Source organism: Anguilla rostrata, chromosome 1, assembly GCF_018555375.3.
Source record: "Anguilla rostrata isolate EN2019 chromosome 1, ASM1855537v3, whole genome shotgun sequence".
NCBI lineage: Eukaryota > Metazoa > Chordata > Actinopteri > Anguilliformes > Anguillidae > Anguilla > Anguilla rostrata.
Window position 1 is genome coordinate 57,229,909 of NC_057933.1, and position 13,031 is coordinate 57,242,939.

General features: G+C 44.8%; 1 protein-coding gene across 1 annotated transcript in view; it reads right to left on the reverse strand.

The window, feature by feature from the left end:
* LOC135260667 (uncharacterized) overlaps nucleotides 1-12,406 on the reverse strand; it is a 47,798-nt gene extending 35,392 nt beyond the window's left edge. Inside the window, 9 exon segments of the mRNA XM_064346501.1 lie at nucleotides 560-749; nucleotides 1,506-2,294; nucleotides 2,937-3,726; nucleotides 5,213-5,343; nucleotides 5,648-6,053; nucleotides 6,247-6,435; nucleotides 8,283-8,319; nucleotides 11,129-11,258; nucleotides 12,328-12,406. Coding sequence (XP_064202571.1) covers nucleotides 560-749; nucleotides 1,506-2,294; nucleotides 2,937-3,726; nucleotides 5,213-5,343; nucleotides 5,648-6,053; nucleotides 6,247-6,435; nucleotides 8,283-8,319; nucleotides 11,129-11,258; nucleotides 12,328-12,406 — 2,741 coding nt within the window.
* Between the last annotated feature and the right edge of the window lie 625 nt (nucleotides 12,407-13,031).

Sequence of the window (13,031 nt, forward strand, 5' to 3'; positions counted from 1 at the left end):
AGAGTTATTGGATTACATATTGATTATATTAGTATATAGTTACACATGTGATATATGAGTGTATATAATTTTTATCATGAAGCATTGAGAGTTTGGAGGAAACAGTCTGATCAACATTGACAGGAATACCCTTTAACAAAAAAACTTTAACATGTGACGTCATCACACTCATGGGGAGTCTCAAAATTCTCCTACATTCCCCCCTTTCGGGGTCAAACCTCATGGCCCCGAAAAACACCCCTCGCTGTATTCTTATTCTCAGCGTCAGTCAGTGTCGGGTGTGCACCACCCCTGTATATTATGTTGGGTGCCTGCGCATCCCCTGCTGCCATAGCAGCATCCAAATGTATCGGATTCCTTAATGTAACGTTGTTCCCATGGTTCCTCCAACACTCTTTCTAGTCGCAAAAAATTGATTATAAATATCAAAGCTATTAACAAAGTTATTATACACAATTTCTTAACACGTTGATTCGTAGCACGATGTGTTGCTGCAGTCCTCGTAGTTGGTGGGCTCCTGGTATATCTTCCAATCCAGAGTACGCGGTCTGCGCGTCACTCCACTGGAAAGCCGGCCTGTGATTCTCGCACTGGACCCGCAGGGGCACTGTTGGTGCTGTTGCTCCCTGGGCTGGTGTCAGCGCCCGCAGTCCCTCCGCTCTCCCCGTCTTCTGAGAGCAGAGCTGCAGCTTCTTCCTGGACACCTTGTGTCCCCCCTTTTGCCCCCCTTATGTACTGTTCTTTTGTATCTGCACATAGTAATAAGTCATCAACATATTGCAACACCACACTTTTGAGATTTCTCTTCCCACGGTACCACACTTGGTCTTTCACTTGTGTCTTAATATCCCCTATTACGGCCTCTAATTTTGCTTCTTTTGCGCCTATTTTAATTAATGCCGGTTTTGTGGTCGGGCTTAACATTGTTTTCCCAGAGAACCCTACTGTTTCAATAACTTCTCCCGACAGTGGCAGATGTAAAGCATATTCTTTCTTAATGCATGTACATGTTGCTCCAGTATCTATCATCATAGCAACAATTTTTCCTCCGATTTGTACGTTTATTATAGGCTCTTGTTCTGGCCCGTTTGTTATCATTACATGCTGCCCTACTCTGCCTGGGTTCTCTGGGCACCCCTATTGGGCACCTTGATAATTCACAGGTCCCCCACTCTGACATGGGGGCTTAGCCTGGGGAGGTGGGGCCAAGTTGGGGTAACCCTGCGATTGCTGAGGCTGATTAGATACCCAGGTCCCCTGGTTACCTGGGTACATCCTTTGGGTGTTTGGACACCATCTTTTTATGTGCCCCTCCTGACCACATCCATAGCAAACTATGGGGCCCTGTCTCTGTTGATTAGGAAAACTCTGTTGATTCCAATTTCTATTCTGCATGTTGTTATTCTGATTCAGCTGCCCTTTCCACTGATTATTTTGACCACCATTCCCTGGCCCTCCCCCCCTTTGATACCCACCCGGTTGGGTGCCCCCCCCTTTCATATTACCTTGCATGGCCACTGGGTGAGGGATGCCGGAGAAGTCGTAGACCACCGTCGGCCGGGGCACCATCCGGCTGCTCCATGGTTCAGGCGGGGGGGTGGCTTCGAAGTTAAAGAATTCATTGTCCATATACTGTATTTTCACAGATGCCACTTTTTCCGCCTCTTTTTCTTTGGCTCTCAGCTCCGTTATTTCTCTCGCCTTTTTTTCTTTGGCTCTCAGCTCCTCCAGCTGCAACTGCAGTAGCTTCCTTTGAATGTCTTTTGTTTGATCTTCCAGCTTTTTCCCTTCTTTCCGCTGCCTGTCCACAGCGTGCACCACGTGATCCACAAACTCTCTGTGTGTCATGGTGTTCAGTCCCACCACCTCATCGAGGCGGCGCCCCACTTCCGGTGACATCCCCTCCTGGATGGCTTTGCGGAAGAGGGTGGTCATTATGGGATCTGCCCGTACGTCCCTTTTAGTTAACAATCTCCACCTGCGCAACTGCATGTGGATGTATGTCGCCGGTGGTTCATTGTCTTTTAACGGCGGTCCCGTTAAGGCCGCCATGTCCAGTCGTGCGGGATACAGGGCTCGCAGAGCAGTCCAAACAACCCCACGCACGTTATCAAACGGCCCACCGTCCACTGCTGGAGACTGCGCATGGTTTCTGTCAAAGCCAGCCTGCTCAAATATGTCCAGCATTGTTTCCATCCCCACAACCTTTCCCAGGAGAGCCTTCAGGTCCCCCACAGCCAGGATCCGGCCTGTCGTCTCCTCCCCAGCACCCTGATCCAGTGGCTTGCTCCATTCTGCAAATCAGGGAGATTGGTTATTACATTATGCATATCTTGGGTGGACCAGGGAATGTATCGGGGTACACCCCCTTCCCTAATCAATAATGGTGCTATAGTATTGGGTTTACTAGCATTATGGCTATATCCTTCTGCTGCTGGGTTACGCCGGGTTGGCGGCCTTTCTCTTGTGTTTTGATATCGCCCAGCTAAATCTCCTCCCACCTGTGCAGGCCCCTCTCCCCCGTCTGACTCTTCTGCCTCGCTATTACTTGCTTGGCATACCTCATTGTCGCTCGCCTCACTTTTTTCTGCTGGGGAGAACTCCTCCCCTTCATTGTTTTCTAATTCATACTCTGCTTGGGGGATTTGCTTTTTACTTGTAGTGCCTTTTGTTAAACTTGTCTTATGTTTATCTCGGGAATCTGTTCTGTTGGGTGTTTGGACACCATCTTTTTATGTGCCCCTCCTGACCACATCCATAGCAAACTATGGGGCCCTGTCTCTGTTGATTAGGAAAACTCTGTTGATTCCAATTTCTATTCTGCATGTTGTTATTCTGATTCAGCTGCCCTTTCCACTGATTATTTTGACCACCATTCCCTGGCCCTCCCCCCCTTTGATACCCACCCGGTTGGGTGCCCCCCCCTTTCATATTACCTTGCATGGCCACTGGGTGAGGGATGCCGGAGAAGTCGTAGACCACCGTCGGCCGGGGCACCATCCGGCTGCTCCATGGTTCAGGCGGGGGGGTGGCTTCGAAGTTAAAGAATTCATTGTCCATATACTGTATTTTCACAGATGCCACTTTTTCCGCCTCTTTTTCTTTGGCTCTCAGCTCCGTTATTTCTCTCGCCTTTTTTTCTTTGGCTCTCAGCTCCTCCAGCTGCAACTGCAGTAGCTTCCTTTGAATGTCTTTTGTTTGATCTTCCAGCTTTTTCCCTTCTTTCCGCTGCCTGTCCACAGCGTGCACCACGTGATCCACAAACTCTCTGTGTGTCATGGTGTTCAGTCCCACCACCTCATCGAGGCGGCGCCCCACTTCCGGTGACATCCCCTCCTGGATGGCTTTGCGGAAGAGGGTGGTCATTATGGGATCTGCCCGTACGTCCCTTTTAGTTAACAATCTCCACCTGCGCAACTGCATGTGGATGTATGTCGCCGGTGGTTCATTGTCTTTTAACGGCGGTCCCGTTAAGGCCGCCATGTCCAGTCGTGCGGGATACAGGGCTCGCAGAGCAGTCCAAACAACCCCACGCACGTTATCAAACGGCCCACCGTCCACTGCTGGAGACTGCGCATGGTTTCTGTCAAAGCCAGCCTGCTCAAATATGTCCAGCATTGTTTCCATCCCCACAACCTTTCCCAGGAGAGCCTTCAGGTCCCCCACAGCCAGGATCCGGCCTGTCGTCTCCTCCTCCAGCACCCTGATCCAGTGGCTTGCTCCATTCTGCAAATCAGGGAGATTGGTTATTACATTATGCATATCTTGGGTGGACCAGGGAATGTATCGGGGTACACCCCCTTCCCTAATCAATAATGGTGCTATAGTATTGGGTTTACTAGCATTATGGCTATATCCTTCTGCTGCTGGGTTACGCCGGGTTGGCGGCCTTTCTCTTGTGTTTTGATATCGGAGTTCCCCAGGGCTCAGTCCTTGGTCCCCTTCTCTTCTCCATGTACACCAGATCCCTTGGCCCTGTAATATCTGCCAATGGCTTGTCCTATCATTCCTATGCCGACGACACGCAACTCTTTCTCTCCTTCTCCCCATCGGACACACAGGTTCCTGCCCGCATCTCCGCTTGCCTGAGGGACATACAGAGCTGGATGGACAATCACCACCTGAAGCTCAACCCAGGAAAGACGGAGCTAATCTTTATTTCTGCTCTATCCTCTCCCCTCCTCGACTTTTCTATTTCCTTAGGGGACACCGTAGTGACATCATCACCCTGCGCCAAGAATCTCGGAGTGATGATGGACAACAGGCTGTCCCTCTCCAACAACATTGCAGCAGTAACCCGGGCATGCAGATTTTTCCTATACAACATCCGCAGAATCCGCCCCTTTCTCACCACCTACTCAACCCAGCTCCTGGTCCAAGCAATGGTTCTATCCCGCCTGGACTACTGCAACTCTCTTCTGGCTGGACTACCAGCATCTGCCACCAGACCCCTGCAGCTCATTCAGAATGCTGCGGCTCGTCTGGTCTTCAACCTCCCCAGACACTCCCACGTAACTCCCCTGCTCACTACCCTCCACTGGCTGCCTGTTATAGCTCGCATCAAATTCAAAACATTGGTCCTAGCATACCAGGCAGTCAAGGGATCAGCCCCAGCATACCTTCACAAGATATTCAAACCCTACATGCCAGCCAGATCCCTCCGTTCTGCTACCTCAGGACGCCTAGCACCTCCCCCTCTTCGCACCTGCACTTCCAGAACACGTCTCCTGTCTGTTCTGGTCCCACGATGGTGGAATGACCTCCCTGTGGAGGTCAGAACAGCTGAGACTGTGAACAATTTCAAACGACGACTGAAGACCCACCTCTTCAGGCTGCACCTCTCTCCATCCCTCCCTTCCCCCCTGTAAATGACTAAACTTAGGGTTGTAACTAGGCAGCTGTTTCATAGGTTAGTTAGTTGATGCGCCTGTCTTAACGACTACTTGTACTTTTATTTATTTTTATTTTTCCATAGATTGCGTTGTTGCCGTTCTCGTTGTTAGTGTTAATCAGTTTAACCATCAGGGTCCAAGTTGAACTATGCGGTTGTTCCCTGTACTTGGACCGGTACTTCTCTCTAGGGGTTTCGTCATACTTGTTCCTGGTTATGGTTATACACTTTGTTGTACGTCGCTCTGGATAAGAGCGTCTGCCAAATGCCTGTAATGTAATGTAATGTAATGTAATATCGCCCAGCTAAATCTCCTCCCACCTGTGCAGGCCCCTCTCCCCCGTCTGACTCTTCTGCCTCGCTATTACTTGCTTGGCATACCTCATTGTCGCTCGCCTCACTTTTTTCTGCTGGGGAGAACTCCTCCCCTTCATTGTTTTCTAATTCATACTCTGCTTGGGGGATTTGCTTTTTACTTGTAGTGCCTTTTGTTAAACTTGTCTTATGTTTATCTCGGGAATCTGTTCTGTTGGGTGTTTGGACACCATCTTTTTATGTGCCCCTCCTGACCACATCCATAGCAAACTATGGGGCCCTGTCTCTGTTGATTAGGAAAACTCTGTTGATTCCAATTTCTATTCTGCATGTTGTTATTCTGATTCAGCTGCCCTTTCCACTGATTATTTTGACCACCATTCCCTGGCCCTCCCCCCCTTTGATACCCACCCGGTTGGGTGCCCCCCCCTTTCATATTACCTTGCATGGCCACTGGGTGAGGGATGCCGGAGAAGTCGTAGACCACCGTCGGCCGGGGCACCATCCGGCTGCTCCATGGTTCAGGCGGGGGGGTGGCTTCGAAGTTAAAGAATTCATTGTCCATATACTGTATTTTCACAGATGCCACTTTTTCCGCCTCTTTTTCTTTGGCTCTCAGCTCCGTTATTTCTCTCGCCTTTTTTTCTTTGGCTCTCAGCTCCTCCAGCTGCAACTGCAGTAGCTTCCTTTGAATGTCTTTTGTTTGATCTTCCAGCTTTTTCCCTTCTTTCCGCTGCCTGTCCACAGCGTGCACCACGTGATCCACAAACTCTCTGTGTGTCATGGTGTTCAGTCCCACCACCTCATCGAGGCGGCGCCCACTTCCGGTGACATCCCTCCTGGATGGCTTTGCGGAAGAGGGTGGTCATTATGGGATCTGCCCGTACGTCCCTTTTAGTTAACAATCTCCACCTGCGCAACTGCATGTGGATGTATGTCGCCGGTGGTTCATTGTCTTTTAACGGCGGTCCCGTTAAGGCCGCCATGTCCAGTCGTGCGGGATACAGGGCTCGCAGAGCAGTCCAAACAACCCCACGCACGTTATCAAACGGCCCACCGTCCACTGCTGGAGACTGCGCATGGTTTCTGTCAAAGCCAGCCTGCTCAAATATGTCCAGCATTGTTTCCATCCCCACAACCTTTCCCAGGAGAGCCTTCAGGTCCCCCACAGCCAGGATCCGGCCTGTCGTCTCCTCCCCCAGCACCCTGATCCAGTGGCTTGCTCCATTCTGCAAATCAGGGAGATTGGTTATTACATTATGCATATCTTGGGTGGACCAGGGAATGTATCGGGGTACACCCCCTTCCCTAATCAATAATGGTGCTATAGTATTGGGTTTACTAGCATTATGGCTATATCCTTCTGCTGCTGGGTTACGCCGGGTTGGCGGCCTTTCTCTTGTGTTTTGATATCGCCCAGCTAAATCTCCTCCCACCTGTGCAGGCCCCTCTCCCCCGTCTGACTCTTCTGCCTCGCTATTACTTGCTTGGCATACCTCATTGTCGCTCGCCTCACTTTTTTCTGCTGGGGAGAACTCCTCCCCTTCATTGTTTTCTAATTCATACTCTGCTTGGGGGATTTGCTTTTTACTTGTAGTGCCTTTTGTTAAACTTGTCTTATGTTTATCTCGGGAATCTGTTCTCTTGGTAATTTTTTTCTTCAGCTGTTCCCATTTGTTATACGGGAGCTTTTCCCATTTAAAATTTCCCCACCCCGCAGTTTTGCATTTTTTATGTGTTTCCCCGTCCCTTTTTGGCCCCACCTGTTCAGGCTTTTGGCATATTTTAGACGTTTGCTGTTTTTTCTCAGTGTCTCTTATCTCCTTTGCCTTTTTTATTAACCGGCTATGGTATTCATCATACTCGTTATATTTTTCTTTTAACAGCTCTTCTAACTCCTCCACTTCCTTGTATTCTCTCCTTAGCTCTGTTACCCTTTTTTCTATTTTTCCCTTTTCTTCCTCGAGCCGCGCTCTCTCTATCCCGAGCTGTTCCTCACTTTCCTCATGTTCTACCCACCCTTGTATCTGAACCTGTACTTTTACTACTGGACACACTGTTACTGCAGATGTTACCGGGCCTATTGGATACACGCTTTTCTCTTTTATTTCCGTATGTCCCGATGACTGTGGGGCATACGGAGGAGGAATTATTTCTTCACTGCGATCCCCACTAATTCCTACATATTTTTCTAGGGAAGCGGACCTAAACCACCCTAAAATTCTTTTTTCCTGTTCTCTTTTTCGCTTTCTTTTTTCTGACTTGTCTCCTGTTCTGTAATTTGCTATTACCCCTCCCATCTGATCACATATTTCTCTATCAAACGTACCCTCTTTAGGCCATTTTGTCACCATTCTTTTAGTTCTTTTTTTCCATTTTCCTGATATATGTTCTATCTCTTTTTTACAATTAGGATATTTTCCCGTGATTATTTCAACCGGCGTTTTCTCTCCTTTTTCCATTATTTTATGTTTACTTTATACTTTTATTTTATTCTCCTACACACTTCACGTTTTTTTACTTATTTCCCCCCTTTTTCCTTTATAGTTGCACATACAAATAAATCACAATTTTTACCTCAATACAACGTTAGTTCCGCGCAAACACAAGCATCTAATCTAAGCATAAACACAGTTGAACAATATTTTACCTTACCAACAATAATTTTTCTCTTACTTTATACCTCAGAGGACAGTGTTTTTCCCAAACACGCTTTTACCACGGCTCTTGCAGGTGGCCTTTCTTGGGTTTCTCTCCTCCCAAGTCGCTGGCACCTCTTTTTTAAAAACAACAGCCACAGTGTAAACCTTCAGCAGCAAAAATGCATTTAAACACTATTCCAGCACACTTTGCAACAAAACAACAGCAACAGTGAAAACCTTCAGCAGCCACAATGCATTTAAACACTTATGCTAGTTTCAGCACATTTTGCAACACAAAAACATATATTGTCCTGTTCTTATACCACACTCAATTCACTCACGGTTCGTAGCGCACGTTTCTGAAGAGCTCGCTGCTTTTCTTTCACTCAATTTTCGGTGTTAGTATCCGGGTTGGTTTTACGAAAGGATGGTACCTTTTTCGTATCCCGGACGAGCCCCCAAATGTCGTGTCTAGGAAACGACAGAGTTCCACGCCAATCTGTAGAAAACAATTTCAGGAGGGAAAAGACACAACAGCAGCAAGCTCTTCAGAAAGTTCAGACTTTATTGCACAGGTGCACAAAGCCGGATCAATTCAGCAGAATTGAACCTCGATTGTCAGTTTTGCATACATTTTATACACAATTTGTGCCCACAACCCCCCTTTAACACATTTCTAAAAATATCAGCCATCTGGTCTTTTCTGGCACAGCAAGGAGTTTCACTTTCCTGTTCGTGGGTCAACTTGACCTTTTTGGCATAAAGATGATTTTCGGTCCTTATGATGTTCCTAATGTATCAGTAAGTATTCTTATCATAGTGGACAGGTGCCCCAAAACTGATTTTTAGTTCTATTGATGTCTTTAATTAGTCTATTGATGTTCTTAATTAATCTTCATCAGTGGACAGGTACCCCAATTTTCCCTTACTTTGTACTTTCCCACTTACGCATACACCACGTCATTGCTGTCTGTATTTTTCCAATTTTCCCTTACTCTGTACTTTTTCACTATGCATACACGTCATTGCTTTCTGTATTTTTCCATACAAGTTCATAGAGTTTATAGCCTCCTGTACTTTTTCTTTTTATTCAGGTTACACAGGGGTCACTGTAAAGTATTAGTTTTCTAAGTTTTCTAGCATATTTCTATTGGGTAATAACGCTTTGTTAGTTTTTTTGGATTATATTTTTAGTAATATATGATTAGTTTTTAGTTTCTGCTTAGTGAGTAAGTATGATTTTTCTTAAGCCTTCTGCATTTGCCTTTTTTCTACAGTGAATACTGTGGTTTCTTGCATTTCCATAAGCTTTGCTTGCAACTATTGATATAGAATCATTAGATTATGTATTGGTTATATGAGTTTCTTAAGCTTTCTGCATTTGCCCTTTTTCTACAGTGGATACTGTGGTTTCTTGCGTTACCATAAGCTTTGCTGCAACTACTGATATAGAGTTATTGGATTACATATTGATTATATTAGTATTTCGTTACACATGTGATATATGAGTGTATATAATTTTTATCATGAAGCATTGAGAGTTTGGAGGAAACAGTCTGATCAACATTGACAGGAATACCCTTTAACAAAAAAACTTTAACATGTGACGTCATCACACTCATGGGGAGTCTCAAAATTCTCCTACAATCATAGTGTTGGACACAGACATTCTCTATGCTATATGCAACGCTAACAATGTGGTATTGAGCATAGTGTTGGACATACAGTGGGTTTACATGATGTTTGAAAAAGTCAATTTATTGTATTAGTCCGGCTAAAACTGGACTTTTAAAAATCATGTAAACATCGTAGTCTGACTAAAATCGTACAAAGTCGAATTTTTCAAAGTCGGACTAACATACCTAGATAATGTGGGTTGGGTCGATTTACTACAGCATGTATACGCTTCAATCGGACTACAATTGGCCTAGGCGTTCTGCGCATTTTCCGTAATTTACATAGCAACTTTACGCTCACAGTGGCCAAGCGGAATCGATAACGTTTCAAAAAATATATAATTTAAAAGATTTAATTCAATCTTCTACTGGGACTTTTGCCGTTTATTGAGGGTGTGGCTGAAAACTTTGGTGCCGCTGACTATAATCGAATGTTTTTCACATTTACTGTTCGATTGAGCCAAGTAGCCTGCCATTCAAAGTACATTTTTATGGGTTAGTGCTGTCCGATTGTACTTCACATTCACCTTGTACGGCAATCAATAAAGGCTAACAGCACAGTACCACTTAATTATTGTCACTTCTATCACAATGAACTAAAAAAAGGAGACAAACATCCTTTTCTGTGAGAAATGCATTGTCGAGCTCACGTGCATACACTGCTGGCAACATTCTAAAGCTCCGTTTTGCCCTCCCTAGTGGCATGGCGAAAAAAACACATTTCTGGACGGACAAGGAGACCAACTTCATGCCATCGCAACTAAAGGAGTTAAATATCCTAAAATACATGGATGAGAGAAAAACGCGGAATGACGAACTATTCAAAAAAGTTGTGACAAAATTGGAGGAAGCAGGATTTATAAGAAGCTTTAGTCAGACTCACCTCGGTCATTAATTAGATTCTTTCCGAGTCATGTATATTGGGACAACGACAATAATCCAATTAAATCTAATCTTTGGCCAAATCGAGCTATTAGTATAGCTTGATTTCAACTGTTCATGTAAAAGTACTGATATACATTCCCAGTGTTATGCTCAACACTCACATTGTGCTACAAGCATAGCAAAGAATGCATTGCACACAAGTAGGTTCTAGTTTAGCCTGACAAAATGCCCACTTATTGCTTTCCTCAAGAGAAGGCCACACTACATTAGAATCATGTTTTGAAATGTGCATTGCACTTGATAGTTGTGTCTCTTCTGAGATTGCAAACATAAATTATATCACATGCTAAAGCAAACTAACTTTTTCATTTACACATAAAAGATAGTAAAAGCAGTCAATAAAGTGATGGCACACGTTTCGGATGTTCCTTAGTCATAGACAGACATCAGATGTCATGTAAAAAAGCAGGGTCTCAGTTCTATTTCTCAACGGCTAAGGAAACTTTGTTTAATAGGTGCCATAATATATGACCAAAACAGAGCTTTGGGCCAGTGCCTAATTACAAAACTGGAACCATTTATAGCAAAGGAAGTAGTTTTTTTTATCAGAAACACACCTAATATTGAAGAGATTCGTTTCAAAAGCCCTGTATGATGTCAGCTTCTGTCATTGCTTTTCCAACTATCAAGACCAGAAGGGCAAGGGTGTATTTACAAACCTGTTGTTGATCTGGTCCACAAAATCCAGAGCAAACTTTTTAATCTTTTCCACCAAAGATCCATATGGCTTGGCTCTGAGGGCCACACTCTCTGAGGTATCCAAAACGATGTAGACATCCACAGGGCAGTCTGGGGGAGGAGAGCAAAATGGCCGGTCATGTAATTGTTCAGTAAACAATAGGGGGCATCCTTGGAGTTCTACTAGTTCTCCTTGGAGCAGAGACACTGTCCCAAGAGCAAAGGCTGTTTTCAGGCTGTCATCATATCCTTAGAAACTAGCCTACAGTATTATCTCTAAGCATCCACAAGTTTGCTCTGGAGATGCATTTGTTATTAATGCCGAATGTATAGAACCAGCAGATACAGGGAGCATCATAATGTTTGGCACAAAGACATATTTTTTTCTTGATTTGGCTGTGTACTCCACAATTTTAGATTTGTAATCAAATAATGTAATTAAAGTGCAGATTCTCAGCTTCTATTAAAGGGTATTGTTTATGCATTATGGTTTCACCACGTAGAAACTACAGCACTTTTGATACATGGTACACCCCACTTCAGGGCACCATAATATTTGACAATTGTTTTCTGATTAGTCAGGTGTGTTCAATTGCTTCTTAATGCAGGTTTAGGAGAGCTTTCAGTATCTAGTCTTGATTCTAGGCTATCGATTGCCTTTGCAGTCTGTTATTGGTGTTTGTCAACATGAGGACCAGAGTTGTGCCAATGAAATTCACGAAACCTATTATCAAGCTGAGGCATAAGAAAAAAAAAACAGTCAGATACATAGGCCAAACCAAACCTATGGCTTGTTTGGAATAAGTCAACTTTATTATCTCACAATGATGAAATTTATTAGCCTCCAACACGCAATACACAATGAATTTAAAAACATTAACAAGAACAAAAACAACATCACCATACAAGTGAGGAAGTACATTAAAACATGGGAAATAAAGTTTTACTGGCCTATAATTACTTCCGCTCTGCGGAGAGCTCATAGTACAGATGGATCCCGGCTGAGATAAAGGAGTCTGCATAGTGATTTGTCCTTATCCTGTGCTTCAGAAGCTGCCTACTATAATAATTAAGAACAAAGGGAGCACTGGTGAGCTCAGAAAGCCCTAATAGGTTAAGGAAGCCCTCTACAGTGGATGACTGAAGAATGCTCAGCATATTGAAGAAAAAAAACCCTTACACCTGTCCAACAGATCATAAAATCTCTTCAGGAGGCACACGTGGAGGTGGCAGTCACTCCCGTCTGCAGAAGACTTCATGATCAGACTGACAGAGGCTACACTGCAAGATGGCCAGGTTACAGTTTTCCAAGAATGATCGAAAAGAGCCTGCAGCCTGCAACTGTGATGTTCTGTGTAAGGACCCACACGCAGACCAGGGAAATCCAAAAAACGTTGTCTTTATTCAGTCCGAGGTTCGAAGCCAGGTGATCAGAGAGAGGACGGTGCCGAATCGAGTTTCCAAAAGAATAGTAAAAAGACAGGCAAAAAGTCAAAAAACCAGGAGATCAGAAATAGCGAAGGTACAAAGGGGCAGGCAAAAGAGAAGTCAAAGAAAAGCGAAGGTCGAACCAGAAGCAAACAAAACCAAAAGGGGCAGGCAAACTCGAAGTCGGGCAAAGGGGTGTCGCAGGAATCTCAATAAACAAAGGCTTACAAATAATCGGCACAATGAATATGATCAACGTTCTGACATTGAACAGGTGGAAAAGACTGACATTTATACACTGGGGAAGGTAACAATCAAGGAGGGGTTAAGTGAGTGAGGGAGGAGTAACAAACAACATCCAGGTGAAGAACATTAGGAAAACTAATTCAATGACGGGACTGACAAAACGCGGACTGGAATCACATAGACAACAATGATAATAGACGGCCTGGGTGA